This window comes from Pipra filicauda, unplaced genomic scaffold, assembly GCF_003945595.2.
Source record: "Pipra filicauda isolate LSUMZ 115617 unplaced genomic scaffold, ASM394559v2 scaffold101_size5749837_pilon, whole genome shotgun sequence".
NCBI lineage: Eukaryota > Metazoa > Chordata > Aves > Passeriformes > Pipridae > Pipra > Pipra filicauda.
Window position 1 is genome coordinate 4,600,853 of NW_024103452.1, and position 13,132 is coordinate 4,613,984.

A 13,132-nucleotide genomic window follows, 5' to 3' on the forward strand; every position below is an offset into this window, starting at 1 on the left:
CCCACAGATAAAACTGTCCCTCAGATCTTAAAATGGGGCTTTGAGGTTACTATTTAGTGCTGGTTCTTTGCATTTGGGTGATCTGGCCCACAGAAAGAATGGAGCACTGAGAATCAGTAGTGAGGACATATTTCTACCACAGAGCTGGGAACACCACTCCTTAAACTGAATATGAGCTTTGCTCATGGGTATATGACAGTTTATGAGCCACAGTATTTAAATATTAGCATTCACAAATATGAACCAAGAAAGCAAGAGTGTAATTAGTAGAGGATATTTTAATGCTACTTGTATTTTTTTAATTAAAAAAAAATATACAACTGAAAATCAATGCTCTCCTCTTCATTGGTTCAATCTATTAGGTATTAGACAAGTTGAATAATTTCAAATACCATACTTAGAAGAACAGAATGCAGAATACTTCCATGCTATGCAGTGACTTTCTTGTTAAAATAGCTTAGTTTTAAAATTGCTTTGAAGTTACATGTCATATAGATTACTGAGAGGGGAGGAGGTTAACTGCAGTGTGACTAGCTCCCCTAGAAGTTTTTCCAAACAAAAGAGTAAAGCAGCTCATAATTGGAAGTTGTCTTTTTTTCCTCTAAACCAATAATTAGGAAGTACAATATTTCTAAGACAAAAAGCCTAATCTATTTTAGAAAGGAGCTAATGTTTGCTGCATATTTTTCATGGTACATTTAAATTATAGTTTTAATAAAATACATCTTTAGATCAAAGTGGAAAGAAGTCATCAGTAGTAGGCCAGTGTACTCCACATTTTTTTTCTTCCAGATGATGGATGGCTTATGTTGTTCAGATTTCCACAATCAATCTCATTCAGTACTGTTTTTCCTCTTCTAGCACATATAAACAGGAGAACTGGTAGACAAAACGAACAAAATCCTTGTGTCCGATCACGTGTTTAGACGTTCATCAGCTTAATGAGTTCATGCAGTTTTATATATAAGTCTAGAAATGGTAGTGCTGATGATGAAAGGTGGGGGTTGTTTTTCTTTTCTGTAAGATGACAGCATGAAATACAGCATTTTGTTTATATCTCTGGCAAAAGAGAAAGCAAAACTTGCCTGTTGAATACTTGTAGAACTTTTTGAACAGTAAGTTAGGTCCGGGTGAGTTATCATCCTTGAAACTCTGGTCTTTCTGATCTTAGAATCAGAGCAGAGAGGAAGGAATTGCTAGGAAAGTTAGAAATGGATTTTATTTAAACCTAGTGGAAATTGTTTGAACTTTCCACTCTTGTAAACATCCACATAATGCCATGAAAAAGTTCATGAATATTGCATTTTTTTCCAGTTATCTGTCTATACAAGTTTCTACTTGGATGAGGTTCCTAGAGGTAATGAAGCTCAGACACTCCGTGGTGCCCTCTCAAATTCATGGGTCCTCCTGTTCCTACCTTTTTTATTCTCCTGTAGGTGTTTCCACTTATTTGTGTTCACCTGCGCGTTGGCAGGCCTTTGCCGGCGCTGTTTGCGGTCTCTTTTCCAAACCTGCTCACAGAACTCATCCATTGTGTTGAGATTGGGGTGGTTGATTAACTGCATGAAGTCTCTGTACCAGATCTTTTGACTGGGGGTCATGCTGTTGGTAGCATCCTTGATCTTGGAGGCATCGCCATCCTCTTCTTTGTGGAGCAGCTCTTCCAGGTGGTCAGTATCAATCACTTCCAGGGTCACTTTGAGCAGAGTTTGCATGAAGCCATGCTCCACAGCATGGCAGAAATAAACACCAGAGTCTCTCCGGTGGAGACTTCGTAGCAATAGGCCCTGTTCTGTCCGGATCATGTGATCACCCACTTTTATCTGTATTGGAAAAAATTGGTAATTTCAACAGTTGTCTTTCATATACGTGCCCCATTATCCTCTAACCATACTAGCTCCTTAGTACTGCTCCTTTCAATAGTAAAACTTGGCCAAAAATTCACAAACTCACAAAAATGGAAAACCCTCTGCCATTCATCTGTAGTTATGAAAGCCTCAAATACTCTGGAAAAACCAATGTCCTGCAAAGACTTTGGGGAATTAGGAATTTACTCCTTAGTCCTTGCTGCTGTTGAATAAAGATCTGTATCAACTCTGTTAGATAGATTTGCTGGTAAAATTACAGAAGACCCTAGCCTGTAATCAGCAGAGTCAGCATGGATCCATGTGGCTGTATTACTGAGGTCACATTTATCATTATCTTTTAGTCAAACCTAGATCCATTTACGGGAAAGGTTCTCTGTCTTCCTATTGTTCCTTACTACAAAAGCCCTTATGCATAGAAGTGGATTCTGCATAAGTGGGAAATTTACAAAGAAACAAATAAGAGTTAAATACGAAAATTTTAATATTCAAAAAGCAGCTTTTCAAAATAATGTATTTTTCTGAATTAATTCATGACATGTAACTACATTTTCTGCACATGTGGATGCAGACAGAAAGGGAACAAACCTTTTTGCCGTTCTCTTCACTGAGAATAAATTCTTAATAATTTACTAATTCTTAATAATTTACTACTTATGCAAACAAACCAAAAATATTTAAAGACGATAATATAACTATTTAGAAAAAGCTTTAAATATATATGTATTTAAAAATACTTCAATGCAAAAAACAAGGTTCTGTTTCCTAGCTTGACCTCTCTAACTACCAGAGTAGATTCTTCTCTTAAGATATGTGTGACCTAGTTTGATAGTAACACGACTTGAAAACCTGGACGATTAATAACATTAGAATGTTGGTGACAAGAGAACGAGATAAATAAAGTATCAACTTAGAGTAAAGCAAATAGGGAAGGTCAGTATTTTTGCCTCTATGAATATTGCTTTTGATGAAAAAAATGTACAGGTTTTCATAATCTTGTGTCCACTACAGTTCTCAGCTCTTCATTCTGTCTCTGTCTTATGTGCAGTAAAGTCTTAGAGCATGCAGTATGTAGGATGTTTCTGATTGCAGAGAAATTCTGCTAAACTAAAATCATTCTGGGAAGGACTCAGATTGAAGTCTATCTTTCTAGAGAAAATTAGTTGCATCTCTTTATTTTTTTTCTACTGTACCTCTTCTTTGCGATCCTCATTTTGCTTCTGGAATTGCCAGTAGACTACAGCACGCTGAGATTTTGGACTGCACTCAAGAAAAGTGCTGCTATTCTCTACTCCGTAGATAATCTTTTCCTCCAGGGTGTGACCACTTGGGTTATCTGTACAGCATGGAAAAAAAAAAAAAAGAAAAAAAGAATTACAATTACTGAAAAAAATCCCACTTCATTGCTAAGTAATTTTTTTTTGTTTGTTTAGAAATTGGGCTCCCTTAAAGTGTTTAAATGCTTCAAAAAAAATTTCCCCATATCAGTATGCTATTTGGAAAATTTCCATCAACACCTCTATCTTCGTAAGGATCCCTGGTAGGTTTTTAGTTTTTACTGTTTTTTTTTTTTAATTGTATTTTAAATCCTAACAGCTGCTAACATCTCAATATGGGAAGTTAATGAATTTAATTGTGAAATTTTCTGTAAACCTCATTATTATTCATCAAGGAAAACATCTAGGACACGACAAGAATTTTTAATAGCAAACTGTATGCAATGAGAAAACTCAGGGTGTAGTTGTAGAATGTTTGTAATGATGCCTCCTGGGCTCTATGGTCATAATACTTTAGAGCAAAGTAATAAAACATGAGGCTATTTAAAAGTAGTATAATGTGTTTAGATTACATGGCACTGCAGTTTGCTGAAGCTGTTAATGACCAGAAATAATGTTTTTGAGGAAACGATCTTCAATTAATCATTTCCTCTCATACTGATATAATTTATGGAAATGTAATGAGGTTAATAAACCAGACATTATGGAAGGGGAAAAAGAAAGTTAAATAAATTACTTCCTTTTGTAACAACAATGTTTCAAGATATTCATCAACTTGCTGGAAATATCACATAGCTATAGGACTTATACGGTATTTGATTCTTCTCCAATACCACAGAGGCTGTAAGTTTCAGCTCTCCACCTTAGCTCTTTAAAATGCTGTTATGGAATTAAGTGGCCACTGTTATGGAATTAAGTGGCCAATCCTGAAGAGTAGATGAGGAGGAAGGGCTTGGTAGGCTATTTAACACTGTGTTGATCTCATGGGGTTTTCTGACTCTTTGCCATTCTCTGCCATTCTTTCCATTCTCCACTTTTGAACTTTAGCACTGGAAATCTTTAAGGAACAAGTTTTGATATGTTTTAACAGGAAAATTATGTCTATTTAAAACCCTCTAGGTGAAATCCTTTGTCCAGTTCTGTTTGCCCCCAACTGTGCCTTTATCATATTGGCCATGTTGTTTACCAAACACAGGCTGTTTACTAGATGACTGAGCCAAAGGTAAAAATAAAATTGAGCTCCTGGTTTATGTTGATACAGAATCATATGCCTTTCAATAATGACTTGCAGCCCTGAGAGGGGATGGGCAAAGGGATGTAGGGTAGAATAGGAACTTAGGCTTGCCCTGTTTTCAACAAGAAAACATCAAATAGCCTATTAACACTAAACAAATAGGAAATGGGTTTGCTTGCCTTCCTCTGCTGGATCGTGGACCTTTTAAGCAAGTAAGTGGGGTGTTCTATAAAAAACTAAGTGAAACAACTTTTATGGCATCTTTCAGAAACCACATTCCCATGAAGAATGTCAGTGCAGTTCTGGGTCAGGAAGAAAGGGAGCAGTGGAAGAAAGAATTAGAAAGCAAAGCAGCAAGAGAAAGGTGAGATGAGAATGTAGCCAAGGGTACTGGTGATAAGGTCTGAGATGGAGCATGGGTGAATTCGTGTCAATGAAGCAAGGGAAGTGGAAGATAAAGATTGGAATTGGGACTGACTGGCTGATAATTTATGGGTCCAGATTCAACACTGTGAATGATGTACTGACTCTTCTTGTTCAATTCCTCCAATTAAGGAACAGAATTCACATGGCTGAGCAGGCAGCCAAGGATCCTCACACAGTCAGAGATAAGTTGTTTGATATCTGAATTGGGGCTGCAGCATAAAACAGTAAGTAGGAAATGTCCCCTTTTATAGCCTGGGACACTTCTGTTACTGCTCCAGCGAACTGTTTCTGTGAAACAGTGATTTACAGGCTTCCAGAATAAAGGATGGAAACACAGGGATTTCACCCTAGGATGCCTGCTCTGTTTTTACTCCTCTCCTAGGCTCCATGAATTGTGGTTGCAGAATGGCCCAACTTCAACAACAGGAATCCAATATTTTGGCTGTCTGTATTGGAAGTACAGCTATCAAGTCAACTCCCTAAGCCTAAAGGGACTTCAGGTCCTCATCTTCCACATCCCAAATAGTGGACTTAACTAGTAGGTTACTCAGCACCACTGACTATATTTTCCTGAACACAGCTGAGTTCAAGTGAATTACATAGGAGCAGAGCATATGTAACACTGGTCTCACTAGATCTGAGGAAGATAATCTTCTAGACTCTAAATGTTAGTAGAAAGGACAAAAACAGGTATTTTTTTCACTAAAGTCCCACTGCCCAAGAGGAGTGGCATATTTTTAAGTATACAGAGAAGTTTCTGCTGCAAAAACTTAATACCTAGGATATCCTTAGTATCTAAGGAGCTAGTCACAAGTTTTTGTTTGAAACTGGGTGCTCTGACACCATTTCAAACTTCTGTTTTCTTGGATCTGATCTATGACATTCTAGTGTGTTAGAGAACATCATGGAAAGTGAGTGAAGTCCTCTTTAAATTCCTTCACAGCTGCAGAAAATAAAGTATGGGTGACAGATGAGAGGAAGCATTTAGGAGATCCTTGACTTTCCATTGCCATGATTTAAGGGAGCAGAAGGCAGGTCCAGAAATGTCTATAAAGTCCATGTAACATTTAGCACATGGAGTGCAAGAAAGTAAGCAGTGATCAAATAATCACAGGATCAGAGTGCAGCTTTGGGACTGAGGGAGAAGCTGAAGAGACTAGAAGGAAGAATGAAAGTCTAGGAAGTCCAGAAAAGCAGGTGGAGGAATTAGAAAAGTATAGAAATTGTGGAGTTGGTTATGAAATTCAGCCCAAAATCCTGTCTGAGAGCAGTAATTTCCAAAATGAACCCAACAGCAGTATCAGTTTACTACCCTGATAAATATCCTTGAAGTACATAATTTCTGACATAACCAAAGAAGTATGAAAGGTCAAGAAGTTATACCAAGACAGCTTTGCAGATGAATCAATCTTACTATATAGTTTAACTCAAGAGTGATTCTTTGAACTTGCCCTGGGATAAATCAGCTCAAAAAGGTGTCTCTTCTATTACAAATTCTTTAAAAAAAAAAAAGAAAAAAGAAAAGAAAAAAAAAGATTTTATTAACTTCTTGACAGCATGTGTGTGTTATGCTTAAAAAAGATTGTTCTTTAGCTGACACAAAGGTGTCCATGCTTTTAGATTTAAGCATTAATGTCTGGCCAAACATCTAAGCTAAGGATCCTCAGCTCCCTCTAATGTTGTTGTGTAGTCATTTTATACTAGTTCTTATACATTTGCACCAAAGGGCAATGGAAAGAGCCATGTAAACCTTATTAAAAACATTAGTGCTTCAGATTGATCACAAAGTTGGTTTCTGCAATATCTTTAAAAGTGAGATTTTTCTTTTTTTACGTTTTTATTGGAGAATCAACTGGCAGTTACTGCAAGTGAATGTGCAGACAAGTAGTAAATTATTGCTGGAGCTTATTTGTGGCTATAGGCAACCCCAATTCGTCATCTGTTGTCCAGAAAAGTACTAGTCACAACCAAGGAAAAAACTCAGCATAAGTTGGCCTAGGAAGTTGGCATAGGTCACACAGTCATCTGTAATCACATACTGTGCGATCATGTGTAAATGACATGTAAATATAGGAAAATGTAATAGATTTACAGCTCAATTAATTTAGAGAAAATTTATCTCAAGACCAGTCTAAACCATTCATTAAGCATTGTGACAGTGCATCCTTCAAGTCTAAGATCCAGAACTACATTCCCTCAGTATTCTTTGTAACTTACTGATACTTGCTCTTCTCATTTTGACAAAGTTGTATCAAAGCTCCTTGTGATCAGGGGTGCCATGATTGTTGCAATGAAAAAAAATGCATTTCTGGATTACTGCAAAACTGTATTACTCTCTTCCCTTTGGACAGAACATATCTTTATCAGATAAATATGCTTACCAAATATGGGAAGATATAAAAAAACCCAAAGTGTTTTGAAATGCTTTTTTCACTTATGAAAATAAAGAACAAACTTGCATTTGTATAAAGCACAGCAGGCAATGGCTAGAAAACATTAAAATGAAAGACACGTGGTAGGCCAGGTCATATTTTTACTCATGAGTAACATGTCATGAGTAAAAAGGTAAAGCTAAGACACACTTCTGCTGGTATTAAAATCAACATTTAGTGCCTGATGAAATTTTTCTATTGGGAAACGTCATCTCAACCTCAGTATCTGCACTGTATATGCATTACTTGATATGACGCAACATGAAATTTTTGAACTTTCTACTAGTGTCAATTGACTAGTTCAAATCTAAACCAGTTCTCATGAGTTCTCAAAATGTGACAACTACAGACTGATCACAATCTATTCATGCATTTTTACAAATCCTTTTGCCTTCTGAGTAACTTGGCCTGAGTCTGACAATCAAGAAGTAAAAAGAAAACGTATAGTAATGTTAGCTGTGATTTTCAAATGATTGAAAGGAACACAGAGAAAACTATTTGTGAAATGTATTAGTGGTGAATTATAGCTGACACAGAAGTACAACTTTGGACTAGTTATCATTTTTGTTATTACATGGACTGGAAGGACACGAGGATTTTGAGGTATCTCCATTTTCAGTCACCTCCTTATCCCAGAGATCTGTCCAGAGGTTTAACCCTTGGATTAACTTGGTTACAGCATAGTGTTAATAACACCAAAGTTGTGCTTTTGATCCCCATATGGGTCCCTTTCAACTCAGAATATTCTGTGTGCATATAGACCTACTGCAATCATAAAGATTCACTTTTTTCCAGCAGAGGGAAGTATTGCCTAAGTGTTCCCTCCGCTTACAGCAAAAGGGACATTTTTAATCTTCTGAGTCAAGGTCTTCTGAAAAGTTTGGCAACAAACTAGTAACTGTGTGAAGTTTATCAGTCAAACTTAAGTCCAGAAAGGAATCTGATCAATACACTGTGAAAATGAAACAGCTGACAAGAAACCAAATCAAAATATGTCCAAGAAAACCCATGCTGAAAGCATATGGGACAGGCCTACTGCAAGGAACATCCTGATCTTAACAGCTTTTAGCGTGACACCTACAACAAAGGTCATTCCACATTTTGCCAAGGTAGTTACAAACACGTTTGCTTATTATCTTATGCAAACTATATAAAACAATATGTACATATTTCTTGCCATCCTGAAGGAGACACAAGTCTCTTCTGATATAATACTCCTAACCTGATGGTATAGTACCAGGTAAAAGAAGTAGGAAAATTAAAATGTTTAAAACTGTTAACTTGAGGAAAACAACTACAAAACCCCCCAGATATTCTTAATGTCTGATCCAGGCCATTGTAAGCTATCTAAATTGGGATAATGACGTATTATATTCATCTTTCACAGATGTTCGAGACAATTTCACCAACAAATCATTGACATGTTTCCTACTCTACTCATGCACAGTCTGTAAATTACATACAAATTAGTTGCACTTCAGTTGTGCCCATAACTCACCGTGATGCTGCAGGTCTGAGCAGTGGGTAAGCGGGTCTCCATTTCGGATGTCTTGTCGTCTAGTACGTCTGCAAATATCACATTTGAAATCTGTTAGTGACTTTCTCAGTGGTCAGCACACACATTTGCCGTGACTGAAGAGCAATGAGTGGAACATATATAATTACAGAAGTCACAAGGGCATCTAAACTACACTAGGAAGGAAATCATATTGTTACTACTATATTCTGTGCACTGTCACGGTTTGTAGAATGAGGCTTTACTCTTACAGATAAAGTCTTCAGAAACTGGTAAATACATATCTCTTGCACTGAGAAACTAAATAAAAATAATATTCAATACTAATTATTAATATTAAAGATATACTACATAAAATATGATGTTTATTTTCACTGTGTGGGCAATATTGATTACAGACAAATTCATTACTTGATTCATAGATACAGGATTGCTGAGGGATTAAAATATATATAGTACAGTTTAAAATGCATCAAAACCCAGGAAGAAGCTACAGCTGTTCTGCAAGTACAGAATACTTTGAATATTGTGGCACCTTTTAGATAGATGAAATGTTAGGATGGGTGGCTTTCAAAGAATGCTGAAGTGCTGTATTTTCTACAAAACCTAAATTAAACTACATATATCATTTCAGCCACTACAGATTTCACCAAAACATTTCTGAAAAAACCTTTTACATAACTGTTGCAAATGGCTTTGTCTTTAGAATAAACAGAATAAAACACTTGAAAAGGAAGATTTTGAAATGCTGTTTATTCCACTTTTTGTAGCTTGAGTCTGAGTTCTACCTTTGATTGCATGTCCTTTTAACATAGTATATTTTTTTCCCAGTTTGAATTCTATTGGCTCTTTTGAAAAACATATTGATCTGTGCTAAAAAAATGTATTTCAGAAAAGAGAGCTTTTCTATACAGTTTTATTTTGCATGTGTTGTTCTCTCTTTGTCGGTTCCTATTTTTATTTAAATAGCTGTGACACGAAATTCAACTGAGCCAGAGAAAAGCTTTCACATAAAAAGAAAGAAAAAAAGAACAAGGCAAACAAAGATGTGTTTCAAGTGAGAGCACTTTACTTTAGGAATCGGAGAAAGCCTGAGGGCTTGCAAAATTAGAGGAGAACAAAGAGGATTAGGCTGCTGAACAATGCTGCGATTTCAGATTATGGGATCCAGCAACGGATATGCAAAAGTCAAGTAGCCTTGTAAAAAGCCCTGTTGGTCACTCCCTTGTGACAACAGCCCACATTTTTAAAAGCCATTGTTCTGCGGTACAGACCATCTCTCTTCTCTCCACCAGCCCTATTTGCAGGCTCTCACTAATAGCCCAGCATCAGCACATGCCAAGAGTTCTCTCTGAGGCACAACTGCTCAGCTGAAGCCTATTGCCTGAAAGATTTTAACCATATCTTTTTCCACTGAAAACTACTGGAATGTTAAACCTGAAATTAGTTACATGAAGTACAGCAACAGTTTTTTTTTTTTTTTGCTCATCTGAATTTTTTTTAAATTGAGATTACCAATTTTTTATATTTTTATGAATAAAAACTTCTTTAAACTCATGATGTGTTTATCTTAGCACTCCTTAGTAATAAGGAATCTTCTGCTGATTGATACATGATTCAAAAAATGTACTAATCATAATTTCCAATATCTCTATATTACTCATTACGACTGACAAAACCACACCCAAGACTTAAGGAATCATAAAATTTTGCTACTCCTTCCTAAATTTGGAAACATGTCATAGGATACTATTTGTAGGAAAAAAAGTCTGTGGAAAGACTCATATTACTGCCAATGAAGTTTGGATGAGATGTTTAGTCAGAATCTCAGGAAAATGTCGCACATATCACAATTGTATCAACATGATGATTTATGAAATATGAACCAGAACACATCTGCATGGGGTAAAGTGAAGTGGTCACACAACAGGAGCTCTGGACTGTCATTTATGCTTGTAAAATACACAAAGAAAGAAAAGCAAATTAAAATCAAGGTTTAAAAAAGCTTGTAAAAATAGAATAAAAATCAAATCAAAACAAAACAAAAACCCCAAACAAAACCCCAAAAGCAACTACTAGTAAAGCATCTGTACAACTGCCTCAGGACTCAGTTTTCCCAATATTTCTGGAGCCTAAAATTACAAGAATTTATTATTAGGAAAATGTTGACATTTAAGCTGTTCCCAGAAATTCTGAATTTATCATAGATGCATTCCAAGCTGGTTTGAGACAGTGGGTACAGCAGGCACCAGGTAAACCGAGCATCCTCTCCCCCAGTAACACAGACCTTGACTCTGCCGCTGTTGCTGCCAAGGGAAAATTGGGGGGAAGCGGTGGAAACAGCAGCTTTTTCTGAATGCATTTTTCAGATCCCAGCTCCCCAGGACTAACTTGTTCTTTCACAGTGGCCTTAAGAAGAGTAAATTCTGCACCCCAAGGTTTTTCTGTGGCTGTGCAACCCAGTTTAGCCCCAGTAACCCTGCCCCGCAATTCCTGTGAGAAGAGGTCCCAGTCCCTTTACCCATGATGGCAACAGTGAGCTCAGTCTGCAGTGCATTAAGAGATAGATAAGGAAAAGACAAAGAGCCCTATTTCTTCCATCAGTGTAAGCAGATGAATGACAGTTTATGTGCTCTATGGATCTTGAGATGGGCTGGGAGTAGGAATGGGTGCTAGTGAATGCTGAGAAACTATGAGGTTCAGGGATAAAGAAGCATAGGAGAGTAGCAGAAAATAGTAATTCACTGATTCCTGACCTTATTGTCTCCTTCAACTCAGAGGCAGTACTCAAACATACTGATTTCTAATCCTAAAAACTTTCAGATCAAATCAAATTCTTAGACTCTCCTTGAAAACCTCATTGTTCCCTCTCCCTTCAATTCTCCTCCAGAGAAGCTGCCATGATACCACGAGAAATAAGAATTTAGTCCACACAGCCGAGAAAATTTGACTGGGTCTTCTTTTGGGATGGGTTCCATTTCTCCTTTTCAATTATTTTCACAGAATTTCACAAGAAGCTTGTCTCAGATCAACTCTGTTTCCTGGTGCAAAAAATAGAACCGGATGTTCCACAAGAAGCTTTTATTTTTGTAATCTTTTCTTTTTTTAGGATACATTGTAATGTAAACCTTGAAATTTTAATCCCCTGCATCTGAAAAGTCTGTGATACAAACTCAACTTCCCACCCTTTACCACATTTCATCTGCCTCAACAATCGATCTAAACCTGGAATTTGGAGTCCTGACATTCTCAGCTTAGTATTGCTACCATTAATTTTATCTACATAAACCCTTACGTATCTAAACCTTTGGATTCCTTGTTTCTTCCTAAATAGATGATGTCTGGCATGTTGAATTTAATGTGAGTACTTTTTAAATCATTTTGGCCAATTTATCATGGGAATCTCAACTCTACAACTTCTATTTTCAAGTGATTACTATTCAGTTATACCTAATTTCTACTTCAGTAGCCCAGCTCTTCAGTAACAAGTTTGTATACTTTTAGAGAAAGAGTTTCAGAGATAAAGGCAGGCAAAGAAAATATTATTTTAAACCTTTATATCAGGCAACTAGACTTGTGACTTTTTTATAAAATTGGTATTTTTTCCTTGTGGAATCGGTTTTCCCTTAATGTTTGCATTGCAAAGCCTTCAGTGTCACTACAGACTGAGTGTAAAAGTGGTTGTGCTGATCTGGTAGCACTTGGACACGCATCAACACATGCAAAGCTACACTTTTGAATAATAACAACGTTATCACGAAAAAGTTTCTATTGATGTCCAAACAGTTTATAGATATTTCTTTTGAATTAGAATTCATGAAAATGCAGAATAATTTACTTGGGCAAGTAGAGATTCTATTTTGATTTCAAGCCCCCTTCTAAAGATAGAGAAAAGGATTTCTTTTTCTTTTTTCTGTTTATAAATGGATATAAAGTTATGAATCCATTTCAAAGAGAATTCTTCTATGAATGTTTCCTTACAGGAGCTTTTTAAGCCAGCCCAAAAAGTAGCAGTGGTCACTTTAAATCGACCAAGACTTCATATTGCATGTAACTCTCACAACAATGTTTTCTTTGGAGGAGAAAGGGCTCCAGTTAACCATCTCATGAAAAATCTCCAAAGCCCTCTGGTCATATTGAGACCACCAGTTCAAACAAATAGCAACCCATCCAAAACTGTCCCTACCTCTTAGCAGTGGGGAAGTAACGCGAACAAGATGAACCATCCCAGGCACAGTAAGGGTCTCTTGCAAGGCAACACTCAGCACATGCTTTTCCATACACATCACAGCGGTGCAAAGGAAGCTGTGAAACTCCAGTGGCTGAGCCAATGTAGAGTTGTTGCTGTTATAAAAATTAAAAAAAAAAAAAAAAATAAAAAA

At 36.7% G+C, this 13,132-nt stretch overlaps 1 protein-coding gene across 2 annotated transcripts in view; it reads right to left on the bottom strand.

Annotated features, from left to right (window-relative positions):
• Positions 1-260: 260 nt before the first annotated feature.
• SEMA3A (semaphorin 3A) overlaps positions 261-13,132 on the bottom strand; it is a 324,291-nt gene continuing 311,419 nt past the window's right edge. For both annotated transcript variants that reach the window (XM_039389081.1, XM_039389108.1), the window contains 4 exons: positions 12,937-13,094; positions 8,733-8,800; positions 3,059-3,201; positions 261-1,823 (listed from right to left, as the gene is read on the bottom strand). In XM_039389081.1, coding sequence (XP_039245015.1) covers positions 1,368-1,823; positions 3,059-3,201; positions 8,733-8,800; positions 12,937-13,094 — 825 coding nt within the window. In that variant the 3' untranslated portion in view covers positions 261-1,367. The remainder of the gene's footprint in view (positions 1,824-3,058; positions 3,202-8,732; positions 8,801-12,936; positions 13,095-13,132) is intronic.